Source organism: Rhinolophus ferrumequinum, chromosome X, assembly GCF_004115265.2.
Source record: "Rhinolophus ferrumequinum isolate MPI-CBG mRhiFer1 chromosome X, mRhiFer1_v1.p, whole genome shotgun sequence".
Taxonomy (NCBI): Eukaryota; Metazoa; Chordata; class Mammalia; order Chiroptera; family Rhinolophidae; genus Rhinolophus; species Rhinolophus ferrumequinum.
In genome coordinates this window covers 80,404,095-80,429,932 of record NC_046284.1, presented here as the reverse complement: position 1 = coordinate 80,429,932, position 25,838 = coordinate 80,404,095, and the positions used below count along the sequence as shown (strand labels likewise).

Genomic DNA, 25,838 nt, shown 5'->3' with positions numbered 1-25,838 from the left:
TGCACACATCCCTTGAAGTAGCATTTTGGACTTATTTGTATAAATACCCAGAATTGGGATGACTGGGTCTTTCTCTGTCTCTTGTTATAGCCTTTTTTTAAAAGTCTATTTTGTCTGGTATAAGTATTGCTATTCCAGACTTTGTTTGTTTCCATTTTCGTGAAATATCTTTTCCTATCCCTTTACTTTCAGTCTCTGTGTGTCTTTCTATCTAAAGTGAGTCTGTTGTAGGCATCATATGTAAGGGTTTTGTTTTCTTATCCATTCAGCCACCCTATGTCTTTTGATTGGAGCACTTAATCCAGTTACATTGATAGATACGTAGTTATTGCCACTTTATTGTTCATATTTTTTAAGTGGTGGAACTAAGATGTTTAATTCCCATATTCTTTAGTAACTGAAAAAATATATAAACAACCCAAGATACTATAACAGTGTTTCTTAAATATAAGAAATGTGTGAACCCCTTTTAAAGGAATAAAAAAGTTGTCACAGATTTCATCATCACCACATCCAGGGTCAATTTTTAAAAGAGGTGACAGAGTAGACCTTGCAAGCTCAGGGGCCTACATGGCATGCCTGACAAGCTCAGTGACTGAAAGTATCCACACAAGATGGTCTGATCATAAATTCCTAATGGGCAGGGCATGCTGGGTAGTCATATCCAAGGCCAAGAGCTCCCTTAACAAAGGTCAATCTTTACCTTAAGTTGGCCTGTTCGTTGCAGCCTTTATGCATCTCGGATAACTTATCTTGCAAATGTCAAAGTAATTTTCTTTTCCAGACCCCTTGGATGCACAGCTGCTGGCACCAAGGCACAAGACCACAGAACTCCTCATTGTTATCTTGTAGATTTTTTTTCTATACACTTTTTTAAAAAAATTAATTTCAGCTGTACAAAATAATGTAATAGTCGACATTTATACCCCTCACAAAGTGATAACCCCACTCTCCCAATCTACTACACCTCGGACATCATATATAACTGTTACAATTCCACTGACTCTATTCCCTATATGGTACTCCACACCCTGTGAATATATATAAAATTATAGTTGACATTCGTTATTATTCAGCTTCATATTTTTTATCTTTTTTCTTTTTCTTCTTAAAGAGTTGCTTAAACATTTCTTGTAATACTAGTTTGGTGGTGATGACTTTTTTAGCTTTTTCTTGTCGTGGGAGCTATTCATCTCTTCAATTCTAAATGATAGCTTTGCTGGGTAGAGTAATCTTGGTTGTAGGCCCTTTGTTTTCATCACTTTGACTATTTTGTGCCAATCCCTTCTGGCCTGCAAAGGTTCTGTTGAAAAATCAGCTGACAATCCTATGGGAAGTCCCTTGTAAGTAACTAGTTGCATTTCTCTTGCTGCTTTTAGGATTCTCTCTTTGTCTTAACCTTTGCCATTTTAATTGTGATGTGTCTTGGTGTGAGCCTATTTGCGTTCATCTTGTGTGGGACTCTCTGCACTTCCTGGTTTTGTATCTGATTCCTTCAGCAGGTTAGGAAAGTTTTCAGTTGTTATTTTTCAGATAGGTTCTCAATTCCATGCTTTCTCTCTTCTCCTTCTGGTACCCCTATAATGCTAATGTTGGTATGCTTGATGTTGTCTGAGGAGTCTCTTAAACTATCCTCATTTTTTTTTTTGATTCTCTTTTCTTTTTGCTGTTCCAATTGGGTGTTTTCTGCTACCCTGTCTTCCAAATTGCTGATTCAGTTCTCTGCTTCATCTAATCTGCTGGTGATTTTTTCTAGTTCATTCTTCATTTCAGTTATTTTATTCTTCACTTTTGACTGGTTCTTTTTTAAGGTTGCTATGTCTTTTTTTAATGCTTGCTCTCTTCTTGTTGTAGGTCTCACTAAGTTCCTTGAGCATCCTTATAACCAGTGTTTTGAACTACGTCTCTGGTAGGATGCTTCCCTCTGTTTCCTTTAGTTCTTTTTCTGGAGTTTTCTCCTGTTATTTCATTTGAGATGTATTTCTTTGTTTTCTCATTTTGGCTGTCTCTCTGTTTTTGTTTCTATGTATTAGGTAGATCTGCTATATGTCCCAGTCTTGGACCCCACAGGGCAACCTTATGTTGTAGGTGCCCTGTGGAGCCCAGTGGCATAGTCTCTGTGGTCATCTGTGCTGGGTGTTCCAGGGGTGTCTCTTGTGTGGGTTGTGCATTCTCTCCTGTTATAGTTGAGGCTTGATTGTTATGGCACATCAGTGGGTGGGATTGATACTCAGGTTGACTGGCTCTGGGTTTTGGCTGCTTCCACAGTTTACGGGATGTTATGTGGGGGCTTACCCCAAGGAACACAATTTGCCCCAGTGGGCTCTGGTGCCCGTTGAGACCGTTCTTTAGGCATGTCATTTGTGAGGCTAGTTGGGTGGTGCTCTGCTGTAGACCAAAGCCAACTTCCAAGTATGTTGGTTCCTGGGCCACTTGGGAGGGGCTCCAATGCCGGCCCAGGTCATCCACTGCCTATGACTGGCCAAGGACTACCTGGTAGGAGCTAACAAGCAATCCCGGATGGTCACTCCCTGTGTATAACTTGTAGGCATGTGGGAGATGCTGCGCTGCAAACTGAGGATGGGTGCCACCAGTACCAAGCCTGGGGTAGCCCCACAAAAAGCCAGAACACCTGAGGTCTGCTGCCACCTGCCAACTCCCATAAGGTTCAGGGGTTGATAATGCCTCTTGTGGTACATGAGTTGAGTGAGGCAGGGTCTCAGGGAGTCACCAGGGTGGGACAAATTTTGTTCACCAACTTAATGTAGATTCTGATTTGGTGCCAGTGCTTAGCATAGACCTTCACAGCTAAACTCTCAGAGCACACTTTGAGGCCAGCTACCACCTACCTGGAGCCCATGAACACCCAAAAGTTGTCCAAGAAAGAGTGCAATGGGCTGGATGCTCACCAATAAAATGCCTCCAGCATTGAGCAAGCTATGTGGTGCAAGGTCTCAAGGAGTCACCATGGTGGAGAGAGCGGAGCTCACTAGACCAATTCAAAATCAGATTTGGCCATGGGCATGGAGGGAAGGCTCATCACAGGAAAGATGGTCCCCACCTGCATGGGAGGAGGACCCAACAGAGTGAGAAAAGTGATTATCTCTCCATTCCTTGCCCCGAAGCCACACAACTCAGTCTCTCCCCATATGTCCCTAATGCCCCCAAGTCACTGTTCCCCAGTTCTCACTGAGTTCATCTACTCCTCCCCTAAGTTCATTAAGCATCCTCATAATCAGTGTTTTGAACTCTGTGACTAGCAGATTTCTTGTCTCCATTTTGTTTAGTTCTTTTTCTCGAGCTTTGTTCTGTACTTTCATTTGGCACATGTTTCTTTATCTCCACATTTTGGCTGCCTCCCCGTGTTTGTTTCTATGTATTCAGTAGGACTGCTAATTCTCCTCATCTTAGTAGAGTGGCCTTATGTAGTAGGTGTTCTGTGAGGCCCAGTGGCAGTCTCCCTGGTCGCCTGCACCAGGTGCTCCAGGTGTGTCCCTTGTGTGGGTTGTGTGTGTCCTCCTGTTGTGGTTGAGCCTTGGTTGCTGTTTGTATGTCACTGGGAGGGACTGACCCTAGGGCTGATTGATTGTGAAGACAGGCCATGCTTACAGTGGAGTTGCTGTTGGGCAGGGGCTATTCCTACAGAGCAGGATTTGCTTTAGCAGGGAACTGGTGCCTGCCCAGTTTGCCAATTGGGTCTGTCATCCTTGGAAGCAGCTGGGGCTGTGTCTGAAGCTGACCACTGAGTGTGCCAGCCCCAGGGCCTCCTCAAGAGCACCCAGTGTAGGCCATGTTCAACGGCAGCATGTGCCCTGCCAGGTCCACCTGGCATGAGCCATAAAGCAATTTGTAGCTGTCTGCTGCCTTTGCTAGGCTTAGAGGTGCCTCAAGAGGCCAAGTTGGAACCTAGGCTGGCTGCATTACTGCCGGGCTTCAGGCTGCTCAGCAAGTGATACAGAACATGCCAAAGACAGATGCTGCTCCTTTGGGGTTTCTGAATCTTTGAGAGATTTTAGGAAATTTCACAAAATGAGCCAAGACAGGTCATTTGTATAGAAAATCCACTGGAACCAACTTGGGTGGGCCTGCAAGTTGGGTGGTACCCGGTCTCAGGGAATCACCAGGATGAGATGGATGAACAGTGTTAGCTAGGTTGATGAAGTCTCAGATATGGCGGCCACCTGCTTCTGCACACCTAGATGGGGGAGGGCTCAACAAAGAAACAATGGATTCTGCCAGCACTTTTGTCTGGGATAAAGTTGACCCTCCAGCCTTCAGTCTGAAGCCAGATGACTCAGTTAATCCCTGTATGTCCCTGGCACCTTTCAAGTTGTTCCCCAGTGCTAGAGCTCAGAGTGAGTGAGTCCATCAGCAAGTAAGTCCATGTGTGGTACCTTTAAGGGGACCACCTGGGACTCTAGCCATCCTTCATCTCACCCAGCCACAATCTTTGCTGGTTTTTACAGCCAGAAGTTGTGGAGACTTGTCTTCTTGGCACTGGAACCCTGGGCTGGGGAGCTCTGTATGGGACTTGCACCCTTTGCTCCTCTGGGGGGGTCCTCTTCAGCTGATATCCCTCCGAATATTTAACTGCCACACACAGGTGTGGGACTAGCTCATTCTTCATCTCCATCTCTTGATGGAGTTTCGAGGTGGCTTCTTCTGTATGTCCTCAGTTGTAGAACTGTGGTTCAGCTAGACTTCAGGAAATGATAGGTTTTCCATAGTTTAGTTGTAATTTTGATGTATTCATGAAAGGAGGTAAGCACAGCTTTTACCTACTCCACCATCTTGACTGGAAACCTCCCAAGTCTCTCTTGAGTTCAAAATTTTTCAGTGTTACCTACTCCCCCCACCATTGACTGCAGGCATTTGTGAACCAAGAGGGAGAGGGTTGTGGGAGCTCTCTGTCATGGGAGGAAAGAGGATTTTATCATTGACATTGTTAATAATAAGAACATGATTTTAGCAAAGAGCAAACTAACTTTTAGTCTATTTTATTGTTTTTAATTTCTTTTTATATTAAGTGCATCCCCATTTGCCTATACCTGATGCAGACTACTCTAACTGCTTCCCTCTTTGTTATGTCACTGGCTTTTATGCAAAAATCCAAATTCTTAGTCTGACCTTTATAATGGGTTATCTCACAGCACTTCTGTAAAGGTATTTAATGCTTCAGAGTATGTATTGTTCACTATATTGCCTCACCAGCTCATGCCCCCAAACTAACTTGGTTGCTTTTTGTCTTCTGTTCTACCCATCTAAAACTTATCCATACCTCCAGTACAATGCTTTCACATTACCTCACAAATTATTAGCTAGCCTTGGAACTTATGTCACTCTTATATTTATAGTTTATATTTTGAATTAGTTTCCCTGTGTGTGTTTTGTTCTTCAATTTAGATGATATGTTGAGGTAAGTCATAAACTGTATTTGATAAAGTGCATTGGCACACACTGGAGCTTGTTCAATGATAATAAAAGGTAACTGCTTTTGAAATAGGAGTATTGGTCTCCATGCTGAATTCGTGTACAGCGCAATGAACTTTGATCGCCACAGGATGTCACTGCTTTGTAAGTCAAATTTTCTTCATTTGAGTGTAGAGAATATAGGAATTCTCAGGAGAAAATTTTGAGAGATTGCAACACAATTTATGGAAATGCAACAGTTGGGAGGTGTGGAAATCGATAGAATTATATACACCAAAAAGTGAAAATACCATTTACACACTCTTAACACCATCTACAGTTTCATTCTTCTTCCCACTATTAATAATTTGTAGTGTAGTCTTTTAGACCCATTTTCCTTTGTCTGGTGTGTGTGTGTGTGTGTGTGTGTGTGTGTGTGTGTGTAGCCATTTAGGAGCTTTCTCTTTACATTTGATAATATTTCACTGGCTATCTTTTGGTCTTAATATATACAACTTTATCTTATTCTTTTAGCAGGTAATGCAGCAATTTATGAATATTGAAATGATCAGTAATTGACATCATTAGTCCTCAAAATGATTGCCTGAGTATGGTCCAAAACTAAATAAGAGTGAATTCCATTCTGTTGCCGATTTTTTGGAACTGTACAGTTAATTACTAAACACTTGGGAGGATTGGTAGGTGATGAGCAATAAGTTGAAAAGCAGTATGTGCAAACAAGATTTCTACTAGAATTTAGAACAGCATAAAATTAAATGCCCTGGAGAATTTATACAAAGGAAGGAGAGAAAGAGCCACAGGTAGAAAGACCATTAGAATACCAATGCATTTTTAGTCTGCATTATTGCTTGTTCATGATTATAAAATAATACATGTTCATTCTACAAGACAGGGAATATAGAAACGCATTAAGAAGAAAACAAACATCTGGGTGGTAAAGACACAATGTGATATATAGATGATGTATCACAGAATTGTACACCTGAAATCTATGTAACTTTACTAACAATTGTTACCCTAATAAACTAATAAAAAAAATTTTTTAAAGAAGTAAACAAACAGATGATTACTAGACTTAGCATGGTGATCACATTGTAAGGTATATAAATGTTGAAGCACTGTGTTGTATATCTGAAACTAATATAACATTGTTGTATGCCAACTATACTTAAATAAAAAAAGAAAGCAAACATTACCCTAATTCTACGACCTAGGCATAACCACAGTTTATTTTTGCTCATACAGTTTCTTACCTTTTTATTTAAAAAATTTGACGGGATTGTAAACTAGTGCAGCCACTATGGAAAATAGTATGGAGGTTCCTCAAAAAATTTAAAATAGAACTACCGTATGACCCAGCAATCCCACCTTTGGGTATTTATCCAAAGAAATTGAAAACACTAATTCAAAAAGATAGTTGCACCCCATGTTCATTGCATCATTATTTACAATAGCCAAGATGTGAAAATAACTTAGTCATCCATCAATAGATGAATGGAGATATATATCACATCTTTTTATCCGGGCATTATACTCCATAGAATCCGAATGCAACTGCGGATACTGAGTATGGAACTATTTCAAAAAATTTGACTTGATGTTTCTCCTCACCCCATTCCATGTCCTTGAATTTCTGACCTTACACAGAAGCCCTGTAGCCTGAGCTGAGGGCTAATTCTAGTGAATCATAGATTCTTCCTGTGTGTATGGCTCTATTTTACATTATTTGGTGGTATGTGTTAGAAGAGAGGATATAGTTAATACAATGGTACAGTAGAAAATGTCAAAGATCTCGGTTTGGATCCCAGTTTTATCATTTGCTACCTGTATTCATAAAAGAAAATGGGTCAAACAACCCTGGATATATTTTTATCCCCCTTTGGAGATGATAAAATGGAGACCCAGCCAGGGAGAAGTGACTTAATTAACGTCACACAGCTAGTATGTAGTAGAGCCAGGATTCAAGCAAAAGCCTGTTTGAGCCAGCACCTATGTGCCTTCCACTCTACCATGTCAGCTTCTCTTTAGGACTTCTGTGAAGGTGAAAGAAAGTATGTCTTCAAAGTGATTGCCTCACCTTTTTGACCAAAGCCTTGATAAAAGGTTATGTACTCTGTTACCTCTTCAGTATCCAAACATCTCTTCTCTGACTCCTCTTGTTTTTTTTTGTTTGTTTTGTTTTGTTTGTTTGTTTTCGCATATTCTCTTTTTTAGGAGAGAAGCCTTATAAATGCACCTGGGATGGCTGCTCCTGGAAATTTGCTCGCTCAGATGAGCTCACCCGCCATTTCCGCAAGCATACGGGCATCAAGCCCTTCAGGTGCACAGACTGCAACCGTAGCTTCTCTCGTTCTGACCACCTGTCCCTGCACCGCCGTCGCCATGACACCATGTGAGCAGCACAGTCCACACTAGAAGAGTTGCTCTGGTCTCATTCCTGTATATGAGCTGAGGTCATGACCATCTTTTCCTCTTTCATTTCAGCTTGCCTCTAAGATGGGGTTAGAGCAGCTCACTGAGCCAGGTTGATGAGACTAGAGGAAAAGATATCTGGCTTCCCATGGGGGCTTCTTATATTCCATCTTCACCTCTTCACTATCCAGTCCCCAGTTTTCTCAACCTCTACATGGGTTGAATAAAAGTGCAGCACCCATGATCTGCGATAGAACATTTTTCCTACAATAACAAAACAGGAATCAAACTCAAGGCTGTGAACAAACATACGCTGCTTTTTTTCCTGTTTTTTCTCTCTTGTTTTCTAGAATTCTTATCCATATACATATATATATGTACACATACATATATGTGTATGCATATATATATGTATACATATACATATATATATGTATATGTATACATATATATATACATACATATATACATATACATATACATATATATATATATATATATATATATATATATATATATATATATATAGTTTTTGGATCAGTGCTTAAAAGTGGTTGGTAATGTTTTAAAATGACTTTGTCTAAGTTCCTAGATGGAAGAAGGCATAACACTGTAGTTGGTTGGTAGCATTTACATGGATTTGGGTCCTGAGTATAAGACACATGCTCAGTGAATAAGCTGAGTCCCACACAAAACTCAAAGGTTTTGTAAATTCAATCCTATTTGTTCTTACAGTTTGGTTTTCAGATAGTGCTGGTGCTTCTGCTCCTTAAGTCCATGGAAGGGAATGAAGGGATCTTCTTGTCTTTCTCCTTCTTCCTTTCCTTCCTCCTTCAGAATTAAAGATTTTACAGCACAATCACATTCTTTGTTAGGTAAAATTTTGACAAGTAGTCAAAGCACACATCAACATGCCAGTAGGATGAAAAGTGTTCCAGAAGAGTATGTTGGGCAGTGACAGGAACAAGCAGAATCAGGATGATCCTGAAAACAAATAGAGTGGGGCTTTCATTTGGATAGTATACTAAATGTGCTGTGATCACAAACCTCATTCAAATGGCAGCCTGTTCAGACAGTGTCTTGAGGGGCTGCACCTGTACTGTTTATCTTTTGTTTACATTAAGTAACTGTTATGAGCATATTGCATGTTGAGAAATCACACACTGGGGCCATTTTATAGAAAGGTGAGGGGATGTAAGAAAAATATTTGTTTATTCTGTGGCATTATTAGCATGCATTCCTGTGTTTCAAATGGAATATAAGAGGCTTTTAGTAAAAACTGAAGTACAAAAAGCAATTTGATGTTTTGCAACTGCTATGAGCACTTAAGCCATTTCTTTTAGCCATTATTGCACATTGCATAATATACACATTTGATTACCCATTCCGACTGTTTCATAATAGTCTCTGGGACATAAAACACTGTGTTCCAGGCCATGGACATCAGATCTACCTCCACATGGCATATTTCCTCTCTCCAGGAGGAGGGGGAGGTTTGCATCACTTAACTTTGGACTCAGCCTTTCTCCTAAAGGTTGTCTTCATATCGAACCCCTTTTCCCTGGCAGATACTCAACCAGTCCCTGCTTGTACACTTTAGATTACTACCTCCAAAGGCCATCCATTCTGATTAAATCATAGAATTCTAGCACCAATAAGGGTTCCTATTTACCATTTAGTAATACCTATCATTCATATTTTACAGATGAGATAAATACAGATCATATTCTTTCCCCAGATGTTTCCTTGAGGACTTAATAGACCTGCACACCCATTCTCCTGGGAATCATGTTATTAAAACAAATTAAAGAAAACTTTACATGATTGGTTGTAGTATTTGTCCAATTTTATATGTTATGCTTCAGAAAACTTTAGACCAGTCACAAAATCATTTATGGTTGATTAAATAGTAAGTAAAATATTCTTGTGGTCATTGACATATGACATTAGGTGCACAATTTTTTTCTTCTAACACTTTCTATAATATCTCAGATTTTATTTACCTCATTTCAACATACAATGTCTTTCCAGACCATAAACCCTCATTAATTCAAGGACTGCCTGTATTTTTCACAATGACACATGGATTTTTACTATTATTGTTATTTTGATATAGACTTTTCCCTGACTTTTGGTGTGCAAGTTCCACACTGTAGACTAATTATTGAAGCACTAGAACATACCTAGGGCCAGTCCGTTACAGTGAACTTCTATGTAGCTCTAAGACAGATTTCTAAATGTGAATTACCATCATACATTGGTTTAAGCTTATAATTGAGTAATTGACATGGTGTTTCACAGTAGAGTTCAAGGACTTACCCATTTTCTCTAGACTTTGAATCCTGAGACTCCCTTTTCCAGAGTTCATAACTATCCTGAGACCTTAGACCTCAGGATCTTTTGCATTGGATCGTATAATCTATTAATAAATAAAAGCTATCAAACATACTAAGATGATCAAATTAAAATTCCAAATATTGGTATCCCTGACATCACTAAGCTTTTATTCAAAACTTTTCCTGCAATGAAGGACTTTGTTAATTTTTTTATTAATTATCTACAGTCAGGAAACAATTCTAATTCTATTCTTATTTCCCTCTCCCCTCCAAATAATGATAAAATTATTCCAATCATTTACATATTCCTTAAGAAATATGTCAAAATTTATTAGGAGTATTTCGTAGAGTAGAGGGATTCAAATACAGTACAATATAGTACTGCACTAAAAGCACATAGAATTTTGCTAATAGTGAGATTAAAAGGAACTGACTCTCTTAGATAGCATTTAGGATTAATTGAATACGCTGTGCTCACACCAGCAAAGCACCATTGTGTGGACAGTTGCCTGGGGCATGGAAAATGGCCCTGTTTGATTGGGTTGTATAATATCCTGGGATTTGTTGCAGTGGACTTCCACCATCAGTAGATGATTGGCAGTTGAGCATAACTATCGATAATTATGACTGGAAAATTTAGGAAAAACTGAGGAATGTGAACTGGTTTGGTAGAATAAGTGGAGTGAATTGTGGGCAAGACAGAAAGGTTTTTGAGACTAACTTCTTTTTAAATAAAATTTTCATTTTAGAACAGTTTTAGATTTACAGAAAAATTGTGAATATTGTACAGAGAGTTTCCCTTTGTCCCACATCCAGTTTTCCCTATTATTAACATCTTTCATTAATATGGCACATTTGTTATAATTAGTGAAGTAATATTGATACATTATTATTAAGCAAAGTCTAAACTTTATTCAGATTTCCTTAATTTTTACCTAATAATCCTTTTTCTGTTCCAGCATCCAATTCAAAATATTACATTACATTAAATAGTCATATATCCTTAGGCTTCTCTTGGTTTTGACAGTTTCTCAGATTTTCCTTGTTTCCTATGACATTGAGAGTTTTGAGGAGTATGTCCCTCAATTGAGATTTGTCTGATGTTTTTATCATGATTAAACTGAAGTTATTGGTTTTTGGGAGAAAGACCATAGAGGTAAACTGCTATTTTCATCACATCATATTAACATGACTTATATAACATCACATCATATTAGCATATACTTATTTTCTTGATGTTAAACTTGATCACCTGGCTGATATAGTGTTTGTCAGCTTTCTCCTCTGTACTCTCCATACCCCTCCATGCTGTACTCTTTGGAATGAAGTCACTATGTGCAACCCACACTTAAGGAGTTGTGAGTTATGTACCACATCCTTGAGTGTGAATATCTACAAAAAATTATTTGAAATTATCTATGGGAGATTTGTTTCTTCTTCCTCATTTGTTTATTTATGCAGTAATTTACTTGTATTAGTATGGATTCATGGATATTTATTTTATACTTTGAGCTATAATCCAGTAAAACTATTTTGTTTGCTCAAATTGTTCCAGCACTGGCCATTGGACACTTTTTTGGATTGACTCACAAGTCATTTTGTCATATCCTCATCATTTTTTTTTAGCATATACTTATTTTCTGGCACTACAAAATGCTCCAGGTTCATCTTGTATATTTTTTGGCCCATTCCTATAATCAGCCATTTCTTTAAGTGTCCTGGTTCCTTTTAATGGAGAATTGTATTAGAAACCAAGATCTGGGCATTAGGTATACTTGTTGCTACTGGGGTGTTGTTGTTTCTAGGCCATCTCAGCTGACAGAACAAGGAAATATATGTGTGTACACTAACTCATGTGTGTATGTATGTGTATATATATATATATATATATATATATATATATATATATATGAATATTTCTATATGTAATCATCCATATCTTTATTAAGCTATGAATTCATACTGATGTCACCAACTCCAATCCATTACCAAATGGATCATTCTAGCCTTTTCCATTTGCTTATCTGTAACTTCCCACTCAAACAGTGAGAAACCTGGCTGCCACACTCTGACTTTTATTTACTTAATTGTTCAATTCCAGTATACATGTGTAGTGGTATCTGAATGGTTAACCTGTGGATAATAACTAGAACACAGTGCTCATGTATATGATAGTAACATTTTTAGAACTTCAACAGCTCTTTGAAACAAAATGATTTGCAAAATTCAGGAATAGGGATTTCTATGATCTGAGTTCCAGGAACTTGGGGGTCTATCCTGCCCCCAAAACATTATCTCAAGAACCAAACCATTGGGAATTAACCTAACCTTAAATAGACCAAGGGAAATTATTGATGCTCCACAATGCTAATACCTATATAGAGATGTGGACACAGAAGAAAATGGGAGTGCCCAATTTAAAGATACACTTAGCACTATCCTCACTGAGAAATATGGCTGTCTGACAATAAGAGTGCTACCCTAAGTTACCTCTCTTCTCTATTTTCCCATCTCTCACTTGGCTGACTCTAGGCAAGTCACATCACCTCTCTGTGCCTCAGTTAACCCATCTATAAGATGTGGGTCTAAATATCTACCTCACAGGAATGTTGTGAGGATTCTTATTAATGTATGTTGGCAAAAATGATGGCAGATCCTTAAATGAATAACAAAGTCTTATGATCATTACTATGATGATAATTATAGTACCCTATATTTACCTTAGAAAAGGGAGAGGATTAGGAATTATGGGTGATAAAGAGCTAAATTTGAATCAGTAACAAGAATAATTGAAGAATGGTCACTGGAAGCAATATTATTTCTTCTCTTACTTTCCTTACATTCTCTTCATTACTAACTATAGGATTCTCATATGTTTGCAGATTCGAAACATATTAGGGCCTAAAGGGATAAGTAGGCAAAATATGTTGCTTCAAAAACTGTTTTCTTCCCCTTTCCTCACTCTGCCTGGACCACCTTGCACGTCACCTTGTCAGAAGCACAAAGGCAATTTCCCAGAGCCCTTCAGAAATTGGCCAGTTCAACTTCACCAGTTACATTTTATCTTTCCTGACTTATTGTCCTCTGAACAGCATAGGCAGGAGGTAAGTGGGGTGGGGTGGTTGGAGTGGGAGTGGGATGGAAAAGGATATAGTTTATACCAGTGGCAGATATTTCTTTGATTCTTAAACACTGATTTCACCTTCCATTTCATTTTCTGGTGGTGGGGCAGGGGCAGGGGGAGAGAGGCTATTTTGTTAACTGTTAAGAAACTGCACTTCCCAGTAGGTATTTCCCAGGGTCAGTACAAGTAGTTGTGGTGCACATTACTTTTGAACTATGTTGTATGCAGTGCTGTTTTCATCATATTTCTGAATAAAAAGAGGAAGAGAATACCTAGTGTTGTCCATCCCTGTTTTTTGGCAGGAAACCCCAGCAGGAGAGCAGTCCCAGAAAGTGACTTCTATTTTGTGTAGGGGAAAGAAGCCTGCAGTGAAGAGATTGATTTAATGTTTTTCCATTGTTACTTTGTTTAAAGAAATTACAGAACAGTATATAAGCTTTAGTCTCTATCTATAACTCTTAAGTTTGTGCCTCGTTATTTCAGTGCTTTAGAGCACCACCCCATTTTTTCTCTATTTTATACTAGTTCTTGCTCCAGAAACATGGCTTTGAAGCTAGGATCATGAACTATCTGTTATGCAGCTGGAGGTAATCAAGAATTGCCTCAGATAGCATGGTCACTTAGAGGTTACTCTGTTCTAACTTAATGGGACTCTCCCTTTGTGGCATCCAGGCAGGGTGTGTGCTTGGGTACTAAGTAAACTTGTTATGTTTGATTATTGTACTTTTTTATTAATAAAATAACTAAACTTCAGAAACCATAGATATTATTTTGACTTTGTCTCCATTTTATGTTTCCTCAACATGGCATGACATGAGTAGATCATTTTTTCCTCCTTAGCTGGGTGAAGTTTTGATGAAACAACTGTATATCAGCATGGGACAAGAAAGGAAGCTGATCTGTTTTAAATACAATAATTTCTCTGTTGAAACACATGAGGCCCTCCCCATTCTTGGGAATCTGGTCAGCAATGTCCCTGAATGGGGCTTCATGAAGACTGTTTGCTCTTTTTGTACATTTCCTACAAAGACTCCCACAAGAGTTCGTAAGATACAGACTCAGTTGGCTAGCTTTCCCTGACCATCACTGCTCGCCTCACCATTTTGTTTGTTTTTTCCTAAGAAGGAATGTGGGAGAGGAGGGTATTGGGATAGCTTTAAACTCAAAAGCTACCTCAGTATAAATACCACCCCTGGGTGGGGACGTGGGAAGCTGCCTTGTTCTAAGACTGCTTTGGGAAGCTTTGTCTTTCAGAGAGACATTGGGTGGTGAGGGAGTAAAAAGAGGGAAATCCTGTGAGAAAGATTGAGAACAAGATCTAGAAAAACAGATCGAAGAGTGACTGTTCCTGGAACTGCCAGAAAGGGATTTTTAATACAAATGATATCAAGTAAGAATTCTCAGAGCTTGTAGGTTTCCCAGTAATATTTCTTTAATCATTCCTTTATTCTAAGTGTCATTGTCATTCCTTTGGGTTAAAAGCATCATCAACTTGATGCTACGAATATTGACTAAAAAGCTTCAAACAATCCAGATTTTTTTGCCGGTTGCTATGGAAATGGGTAAAACACAGCTACTCTCAAGAAATTTACTTCCTAATGGGGGATACAAGAATGAAAACAAACACAGTAGTGTTTTAAGTGTCATAGTAGATATATGTTCAGTATTTGTGATATATGTTCAATATTAAATATTAATTATATGTTCAATATTAAAGATTAATTAAATATATGTTCAATATTTGTGATATATGTTCAATATTAAAAATGTGTGAACAACAAAAGGTACCATAAAAACTTAAAAGACAGCCACATACATAACACATGATTTATGTCCAGCATATATAAAGAAATCATACAAATAATAAGAAAAACACAATATAAAACATGAATTAAATTAACAAGTAATCACAGATAGATTATATGAGTATATATAGTCAATAAATATAAAAAAGATGTTCAACCTCACTACTAATCATGTAAATAAAATTAAAATGAGAACTATTTTCAACTCACTTGAATGGCAAATATTTATGAGTTTCATAAGACCAAGTGTTGTCCAAATATATGGAAATGGGCAATTATAATACATTACTGGTTAGAGATAAAAAATGGAATTCATATTGGAGGGAAATTTTTCTGTATTTGTTACGACCAAAGAGACCATCTACCCTGTATCTCAGAAATTCTATTTTTTGGATGTCTACAATAGAGAAATTCTCATATATGTAGATGTTGGTGTATACACAATAAAGATGTTCATTTCAGCATTCATAATAATCATGAAAAGTTATAAACAACCTAAATGTCTATCAATATGGGAATGACAATGGACTATGGTATAAACTTTGCTGTGGAATGTAATGCAGCAGTTAATAGGAATGAGGAAGAGCTATATTAACCCACATGGAATGATCTTCAAATCATGTTCTTTTAAAAGAATCCACACCAACTAGATTACTGTGTTGTTGTATTGAGAGAAATGAAAGATTTAGGTTTGATGGTTTAAAATAAGTCTGTGAGAATGCAGAAGGGAAACAACTTATAGGGCTGGCAAAGAATATGGTCAAGAGAACAATGAATACAAATGCACCTCTTTTCTGAATTATTTTATTACAAAAAACAATAGGAGTTACTTGGGAGAGTTAATACAAAAATTTGTGTTTGAGCACTCACGAGTACATTATTCTAATTTATTGGGTTAGGTACAGTCACTGTGCAGAGAATGAATGGGGATAGGTAAGAATGGGACCAGGTACCTTTTGAAAATAATTAAAGTACATCAGCGAGAGGAAGGTGCATGTCCTCATGAAACAAAAGCAAAGAAATCATTGCATCTTGGCCAAAGGATTATAAGAAGCCAGAAGAACTGGGAGTGAACGGCCTAGAATACAGACTTTTCACCCTTCTCACAAGGTGAGGGGTGAAAGGAGGACTGACCTGATGGCTTGGTTCCTCATGGTGGATATGTGGATCTGTTATTTTAATTCCATTAGTAGCCTGGATATTTTCCTTCAGCACTTTCTCCAAATTATATTTATATATATATATATATATATATATATATATATATATATATATATATATATATGTATATATATACATACATATATGTATATATATATATATACATATATATATATATACATATATATATTTAAGGTTTTTATTAAAATATAGTTAACATACAATATTATTTTTCAAGTATACACCACAGTTATTCAACAGTACCCACCTACCACTATACATAGTTATTACCATATTATTGATTGTATTTTCTATGCTAAAGAAGTGATCACAATGATAAGTCCAGCAATCATGACACTGTACCATGCTATCACAATATTATTGACTATATTTTCTAAGCTGTATATTACATCCCCAAGACTTATTTATTTTATACCTAGAACTTTGAACTTCTTATTCTTTGTCTTCCCACCTTTTTTGAATTTTTCAGAGTTGACATTCAATATTATTTTATATTAGTTTAAGGTGTACAGCATAGTGGTTAGACATTTATATAAGAAGTGATCCCCCTGACTAGTACCCACCTGGCACTGTACATAGCTATTACCATATTATTCATTATATTTCCTATGCTGTACTTTACATCCCCATGACTACTCTGAAGCTACCAATTTGTATTTCTTAATCCCTTCATCTTTTTCACCATGCCCCCAATCCACCTCCCATCTATGACCTCGATAAATATCTGATGTCATACATAGTTATTACAATATTATTGACTATATTCCTTTTGCTATACCCTACATCCCCACTACTACTGTTACACTACTGTGTAACAACAAATATGTATTTCTTAATAACTTCCCCTTTTTTAACCACCTCCAAACCCCCTCCCATCTGGCAACCATTCAAAATGTTCTCTGTATCTATGACTTTGTTTCTGTTTCATTTGTTTATTTTGTTCTTTAAATTCTACTTATAAATGAAATCATATGTCATTTGTCTTTCACTGTCTGACTTACTACACTCAGCACAGTACCATCTAGGTCCATCCATGTTGTCACCAATGGCAAGATTTTGTTCTTTTTTACAGCCGAGTAATATTCCATTGTATATATGTGCCACCTTTTCTTTGTCTATTCATCCATGCAGAGACACCCAGGTTGCCTTCATATCTTAGCAACTGTAAATAATACTGCAATGAACATGTGGAAGAACACGTCCCCTCGAAGTAGCATTTTGGATTTTGGATAAATACCCAGAAGTGGGATTACTGGGTCCTTCTTTGTTTCTGGTTATAGTCTTTGTTTGAAAGTCTATTTTGTCTGGTATAAGTATTGTGACCCCAGCTTTTTGTTTGTTTGCTTGCTTCCATTTTCATGAAATATATTTTCCATCTCTTTACTTTCAGCCTGTGTGTCTTTTGATCTGCAGTGAATCTCTTGTAGGCAGCACATGTAAGGGTCTTCTTTTCTTATCCATTAAGCACCCCCCCATCTTTTTATTGGAGCATTTACATTGAAAGTAATTATTGATAGGTATGTAGTTATTGCCATTTTATTATTCATATTTTTAATTTATTTTTTCATCTTAAAGAAGTCTTTCTAAGGTTCCTTGTAATACTCGTTTGATGGTGATGAACTCCTTTAGCTTTTTTATCGTCTGGGAAGTGCTTTATCTGTTCTTCTATTCTAAATGATATCTTTGGTGGATACAGTGATCTGGGTTGTAGGTCCTTGCTTTCCATCACTTTGGATCTTTCCTGCCAGTCCCTTCTGGCCTGCAAAGTATCTATTGAGAAATCACCTGATAGTCTTATGGGAGCTTCCTTGTAGGTAACTGCTTTTCTCTTGCTGCTTTGAAGATTCTCTCTTTGTCTTTTTTTTTTTTTAATGGTATTTACAGTGAAATTACATTTCTTATTTTATTTTATTTTATTGGGGACTATTGGAGAACAGTGTTTCTCCAGGGCCCATCAGCTCCATGTCATTGTCCTTTCAATCTAGTTGTGAAGGGCGCAGATCAGCCCAAGTCCAGTTGCCATTCCAGTTGCTGTTTTCAATCTTTAGTTGCAGGAGGTGTAGCCCACCATCCCATGCTGGAATTGAACCAGCAACCTTGTTGTTGAGAGCTTGCACTCTAACCAACTGAGCCATCCAGCCGCCCCTCCATAAGCTCAGTGGCAGCTCATTGTCTTCAATCTAATTGTGGAGGGCGCAGCTCCCTGGCCCATGTGGGAATCGAACCAGCAGCCCTGTTGTTCAGAGCTCGCGCTCTAACCAACTGAGACATCTAGCCACCCCCTCTCTTTGTCTTTAACCTTTGCCATTTTAATTATGATGTGTCTTGGTGTGGGCCTTTTTGGGTTCATCTTGCTTGGGACTCTCTGCACTTCCTGGGCTTGTATATCTATTTACTTGGCCAGGTTAGGGAGGTTTTCTGTCATTACTTCTTCAAATAGATTTTCAATTTCTTGCTGTCTCTCTTCTCCTTCTCGTACCCCTATAATGTGAATGTTGGTTCCTTTGATGTTGTCCCAAAGATCCCTTAAACTCTCATTTTGGGGGTTATTTTTTTTCTTTTTGCTGTTCTGATTGGGTGTTTTCTGCTACCTTATTTTCTAAACCACTGATTTGATCCTCTGCTTCATCTACTCTATTTTTGATTCCCTGTAATGTATTCCTCATTCCTATTATTTTATTCTTTATTTCTGACTGATTCTTTTTTATGCTTTCTATCTCAATTTTTATATTCCCTATGTCTTTGTTGATGTTCTCCCTGATATCATTGAGCATCCTTATAACCAGTGTTGGGAACTCTGGGTCTGGTAGATTACTTGTCTCCATTTTGTTCAGTTCTTTTTTTTTTGGAGCTTTTTTCCATTCTTTTACTTGGGATATGTTTCTTTGTCTTCCCATTTTGGCTGCCTCCCTGCATTTGTTTCTATGTATTAGGTAGGGCTGCTACGGCTCCCGGTCTTAGCAGAGTGGTCTTATGTAGTAGGTGTTCTGTGGCTCTCAGTGGGTGCAGTGTACCTGGTTACTTGAACTGCACACTCCAGGTGTGTCCCTTGTGTGGGTTGTGTGTACACTCCTTTTGTAGTTGAGCATTGTTTGCTATTTGCACATCAATGGAAGGGATTAGCCTTCAGGCTCTTTAGTTGTGAGGACTGGCTGTGACTACAGTGGAGGAGTTGTGGTGCAAGGGTTGACCCTACATAGCAGAATCTTCCTCAGCAGGGCTCTGGTGCCTACCTAATCCACTCCTTGAGTGCATTGTCCTTGGAGGCAGCTGAGTGATGCTCCAGCTCATTTCAAATCTGATCACTGGGTGCACCAGCCCCATGGTCACCTGGAAGGGAACCCATATCAGGTCAGGTTCAGGCACAGCTCTAGCCCCACCTGGAGCCAGCCGGCAGGAGCCACAAAACAATCTGAAAATTGCTGCTGCCTGTGATGTGCTTGGAAGTGCCTCGAATGGCCAAGCCATGAACCAAAGCTGGCTGCCTCTAGTGCCAGGCTTAAGTCTGCTCATCCAGAGGTATGGGACACACTGAAGTCAGATGCTGCTCCTCTGGGTTCTGAGAATCTTTGAGAGACTCTAGGAAAGTCTGCAGCATGAGCCAAGGCAGGCAGTTTGTACAAAAAAGCCACTGGAAGCAGTTTGGGTATGTCTGAACATTGGGTGGGGTGGAGTCTTGAATCATCAGGCCATGGTGAACAAACAGCATTAGCCAGCTTGATGGAAACTCAGATGTGGTGACCACCTGTGTCTGCATGCTGGGAAGGGTAAGGGCTCAACAATGAAACAATGCCCTCCACCAGTTCCTCTGCCCAGGAGAAAGCTGCCCCTCCAGTCCCCATCCTGAAGCCTGACAACTCAGGTCCTCAGCATATGTCCCCGCCATCTCTCCAGCGGCTGCTCCAGTGCTGGAACTCAGAGCCAGTTAGTCAATAGGTGAGTAAGTCCGTGTGTGTTCCCTTTAAGAGGATTGCCTGGAAGTGCAACTGCCTTCCACTCAGCCAAAATCTCTGCTGGTTTTCACAACCAGAAATTATGGGGACTTCTCTCCCTGGCACTGAAACCCTGGGCTCGGCAGGGGCTGGAACCCCTCACTCCACTGGGAGGAACCTCTGCAGCCAAGATGTCCTTCTTGAGTTTTGATGGTCACATGCGAGTGTAGGACCAGCCCTTTCCACATCTCTGCCCCTCTTCACAGTCTCGAGGTGACTTCTTCTGCATGTCCTTAGTTGTAAGACTTCAGTTCACCAAGATTTCAAGTGATTTGCAATGATGGTTGTTGTGTAGTTTAATTGTAATTTTGATGTGGCCCTGAGAGAAAGTAAGCCATCTTGACTGGAACTCCTAAATTAGTTTTTTCTTTTCTTTTTTTTTTTTTTTTTGTATATTGTTAAAAACAGTTTTGCATTAAAATTTTTTTCACACATTTTTTTTCATTTGTGCCATCATATACTTACAGTAACTTCCTAGCAGTGGGATTGTTAGAGCAACAATATATTTATTTTACAGTCTGATGCATTTTGCCCAATGGCCCTCCAGAAGAACACTGATTTACAGTCTTAGCAGAAGTTTATGAACATTCCTGTTTCTCACTATTAGCATTAGTTAATCAAGTTGTGACTTTACTATTCTTGTTATTATGGGTGATTTTTTATTGTATGATGGACACTTTTGCTATTATTTTGAGGAAATCTCGATATTATTAATTTTTTAAAAAATTTAACAGGCAGCCCCCTTGTTTAGGGATGGCATACAGGTCCTGGCCTAATTTTGTGTGGTGTGTGTCTGATAACAGTTAATTTTAAGAGCCTATGTAGTGCTATTTGGTCTGCTTCATTTTATCTCATTCAACTGAAGTTCTCCTTGGTCCCTACTGGTGCTGTTTGAGGAGGGCAGAAAGAGCTTCCCCAAGGTAGGCCAATGGTTTTTCTAGGTACAGCTAGGGCTTCCCAGGCCTGGGACAGGATTTGGTGAGTGAGAGGACAAAGAGGACTTCCTGGACCTGGCACTTGTTATGGCAGGGGGTCACTTCTGCCCATGGAGTATGGAGACCATTTCCAGGGCTTAGTGGTTAAATAGCATAATTCCCTAGCCATGTGGTTGTCACTAAATATGGGGAGAGCTTTGCTTATATTTTTATACTAATTTTAATTTTTAAAAATTTTCTTCACTCTTTGGGTATCGGTAAATTTACCTTTCTTTTCTATCATATGTGTAACAAGTATTCTTCCCAGTTCATTTTTCAGCTTTATTTTTGATATCATTTTGTTAAGTTTATTTTTCCTAACGATTAAGAAGCTGGACTAAGTTGAGTTCACCACATTATAATTCATATCACAGGGTTTCTGCCATGCAATATCTAAAGTACAGATAGTTTTATTGGCATCTCCTTCCAAGATGACATGTCAGACATAAAGCCCTTAGAACTAGATCATCTTGAGTTTTTTTCATTTTTTTTATTTAGTCATACCTTCTGACAATTCACCATAACAGTGATTCTTAACTGGTGATGTTTGAACTTCAGTGGGTTTTTTAATCCTCTGAAACTGCCTACAAAATATTTTTTGTGTGTATACATATAAGGATATGTACATTTTTTTCTCTCCCCCCTCCCTGGAGTATCTCATTTTATTGTCACATTATCATCTTACATAAATAATATCCCCATTATTAATTTGAAGAAACAGAAGCACAGAGACATTAAGTGAATAGTCCAAGACTATGGAGCCAGTATATGAATATGTTTAAATTGCAGGCTGACTGGGATTTGTGTGTTTTATTGCTATGTTCTACTGCTAATTGACTGACTATATCTAAGTTGTCCTGCTATTTTGGTGGGCCCATATAATTCAGCCAAAAGAAGTTACCTGTGTGATTTTATTTATTTATGTTTATTGAAGTATAATTGACATACAACACTATATAAGTTTCAGGTGTACAGCATAATGACTTAATATTTGTATACATCATGAAATGATCACCACAATTAATCTAGTTACCATCCACCACTGTACATAGTTACGAATTTGATTTTTTTTTTCTTGTAATGAGGACATTTAGGATTTACTTTCTTCGCAACTTTCAAATATGCAATACAGTATTGGTGACTATGGTTAATAATATAGGTCAATGCTCCTGTTATTTGACTAGTGGTAGTTCTAATCAATAGCCATGTACAAATATAACCCCACTAATTTCATTGAAACATGGGCACACAGAGCCCAAGTCTGAGTCCATTCTGAGTCAGACTGACTAGGTTTGAATCCTAACTCTGCTGCTGTAATGTTTGGCAAGTAACTTAACACCTCCTTTTTCTCATTTATCAAATGGGAATAATGAGTACCTGTTTGTGAGAATGCAATAAACTAAATGCCATCCCTTAGCTAACGATCACCAAATCATCATACTTATTCTCATAATTATTCACATAACTTTCGTATTTCCATTAAAACAATTGCTCTCACCAGACATATCTTCAAGTCCCTGCATGAACCGACAGTCATGAATTTCTTCTAGGAAGTGATGCACAATGTTTCCAAAATCCTGGATGCACAGCTACAGGAAAATACTTAGATTTTGAAGCAATGTTGTCTGCACAATTGTTTCTTACACTAATTTCTAGAGAAAGTTTTAAATGGGATTCTTCCACAGGATGTATTCATATCCACAAATTTTTGGCCCTAAGGAGATTTTTTTTACTAAAGTATTCTTTTTCACATTCAATATTACTTTATATTAGTTTCAGGTGTACAGCATAGTGGTTAGACATTTACATAATTTACAAAGGGCTCTCCCCCATGAGTCTAGTACCCACCTGGCACGATACATAGTTATTATAATATTATTGACTATATTCCCTATGCTGTGGTTTATATCCTTGCGACTATTTTGTAACTACAAATTTGTACTTCTTAATCCTTTCACTTTTTTCACCCAGCCCCCCTAACCCCCTCTCATCTGGCAACCATCAGTTTCTTCTCTTTATCTATGAATCTGTTTCTGTTTTATGTGTTCATTTATTTTGTTCTTTAGATTCCACATATAAGTGAGGTCATATAGTATTTGTCTTTCTCTGTCTGACTTATTTCACTTAGTATAATACCCTCTAGGTTCATCCATGTTGTCACAAATGGTAAGATTTCATTTCTTATGGCCCAGCAATTCCAACTTCTGGGTATTTATCCAAAGAAATCCAAAACACTAATTCGAAAAGATATATGCACCCCTCTGTTCATTATTTACAATAGCCAAGATACGAAAGCAACCTAAGTCCCTATCAACAGAGAACTGGATAAAAAAGATGTGGTACATATATACAATGAAATATTACTCAGTCATACTCAAGTACTCTCTTGATCTACTACCAATATCATGCTTGTCCACATCACCGAGGACCTCCTGTCATTTTTCAGCCTCATCACTTTACTCTGATACATAATTGAAGTTTCCTCTCAAGAATAATTTGATTTTCCCCTGTGTTCAGATGAGTAACTTAATACCTGAATTAGCTTTCTTCTCCCATGGCTGCTTCATTTTCTAAGACATATTATTCAGAAAATTGATTTTGCCCAGTGTTCTACACATCAAAAATAACTCAGGTCTGTTTCCCTTTCTTATTTTTTTATCTCTTGAGCAAAACTGATAGAAAACTTTAAAAATCCAACAACAAACAAAAATTGAGCTGTTCTCTTTGCCTAATGACCAGTAGGAAGTACCCCCCCAACGTAGAACTTGTTAGAAAATTTTGTAATCTATTTGTGTTAAACCTGGGTTCTTGCATCAGAGAAAAACCCATTTCCTCTTCTCTCAGAATCTTAATGGTATCTCTCAGTCTAGAGTTTTTATTCTGGTTCATGTCATGCCTCAGGCTCTGTACTGTTTCTCTTTTGAAGATAATTTGAATCTCACGTAGAAACCCATTTAGAATGGAACTATACCATTCAGATATTCTTTGTCTCTTCTTCCATTTCATGACGTTTGGTATTCACTCCCCATCCCTTTCTGCCTATGTCATCATCTTCCAATATATCATATTTTGCCATGTATCATGCACACTTTTTTGCCCAAATTTGTGAGGGAAAAATAAGGATGCGCATTATACATGGGTAGTACTAACTCCATGTCTATATAAATGTTTTTAAATCTTTTATTTATGCTTTTGAGTTAAAAGTGTAATTCTAGAAATCAATAATGACATCCATGTGCAAAATAATACCCTGGGATACAATAATAGGTTTTATTGAACTTACAACGAACTTGCAACAATGAAGAGTTCTTGGCCTTCTATGATGTGTAAATATAGTAAATTTGTTACCGGTACATAAAATTTCTTATACCTTGTATCTGTTCTTGTGTTTTGTAATTATTTGTTACATAAAACTTTTTGTACCATGATATGTTGAAAAATAAATGCAGAAATTCCTTTATAATACAAAAAACAAGTACATAAATGTAAACAAATAAAAATTTGAATTAAAACTGAAGATTTTTCCCCCTGAAAGTTTGGGTCAAAAACATGAGTGTGTATTACACATGGCAAAATATGATACTTCTCTCCCTGGCTAATGTCCTGCAGTGCATTTCATTTCCTCCGGAGTGCATTTCCTCATGGAAGCTTACATTGCCATTCTTCTTTTTGGTCCTTTATAGGTTTTCGTCATCTAGCCAGATTTATTCCCTCTTCCATTTTCTTTCCAACTTCTGTGTTACAGTTTTTCTCTTTGATTACTTTTGTATATTTTGAGTGATTGTTGCACCATACACTAAATTCTCACCTACCTGTGGTGAACCGATGGATGTGACTATGTATTCCATCTGGCGACGCAATCTTATGAAATTTTTCTACAACAATGTGTTACTGATTTATTAATTTTAACTAGAAAAAACTTACCTACTTCATTGATGTTGAAGCAGGGTCCAATCGGCACCCCCACAGTAGAGGCCTTGTAAAGTCCCTGGCCTCACCTCTTCCTACCACAGAGCTTAACAGTTGATCAGCCCCCTCCCTGCAGTTTGAGCTTGAAATGTCCCCTGTCCCAGTTCCTGAGCTTAGGATGTCCCCTGTCCCAGTTCCCTGCTTTAGATAATTATCCTGAAACTTATGCTTGCCTACTGATCACAATCTTTATGTCCTAGCATTCTTTCCAGGTTACTGTGATCACTGCTCCTGGGTTGATGACCACATTGGAGAACCACATCGCCAGAGGGAAGGCTCCATGCAGACCTCCCAGAACCATCACGTAGCCTCTGGAGGAATGCCCAGATTTTCCTTTAAATACCCCATGCTGGACTGAGAATGTTAAGGCAGTTTTTGAAGGTGTTAACCTGCTGCTGCCTTCTCAGGTCACTGGTGCTCTGATAATAAACACTTATTCTATGATCCAACTCCTGTGTCGGTCTATTGGCTGAGCGGCGATGGCAGCACGAGCTCCTGGACTCGTTTGGCGTCCGGTTTCAATGTTGCTCTTCCTGAGCAGCATTGTCAGTACTAGAGACTAGAATGAGGTTCCTTTCCACTGCACCCTATCTAAAGATCTACCAAAGGAGAAT

General features: G+C 38.2%; 1 protein-coding gene across 6 annotated transcripts in view; it reads left to right on the top strand.

The window, feature by feature from the left end:
- KLF8 (KLF transcription factor 8) overlaps positions 1-25,563 on the top strand; it is a 227,674-nt gene extending 202,111 nt beyond the window's left edge. For 4 of the 6 annotated variants that reach the window (XM_033119535.1, XM_033119563.1, XM_033119526.1 and 1 more), the window contains 3 exons: positions 7,645-7,822; positions 13,175-13,282; positions 13,605-14,050. In XM_033119535.1, the coding sequence (XP_032975426.1) occupies positions 7,645-7,822; positions 13,175-13,282; positions 13,605-13,638 (320 nt within the window). In that variant the 3' untranslated portion in view covers positions 13,639-14,050. Of the gene's footprint in view, positions 1-7,644; positions 7,823-13,174; positions 13,283-13,604; positions 14,051-25,424 lie in introns of those variants that run through there. The other 2 variants (XM_033119554.1, XM_033119571.1) reach the window with 2 other exon arrangements.
- Positions 25,564-25,838: the final 275 nt, after the last annotated feature.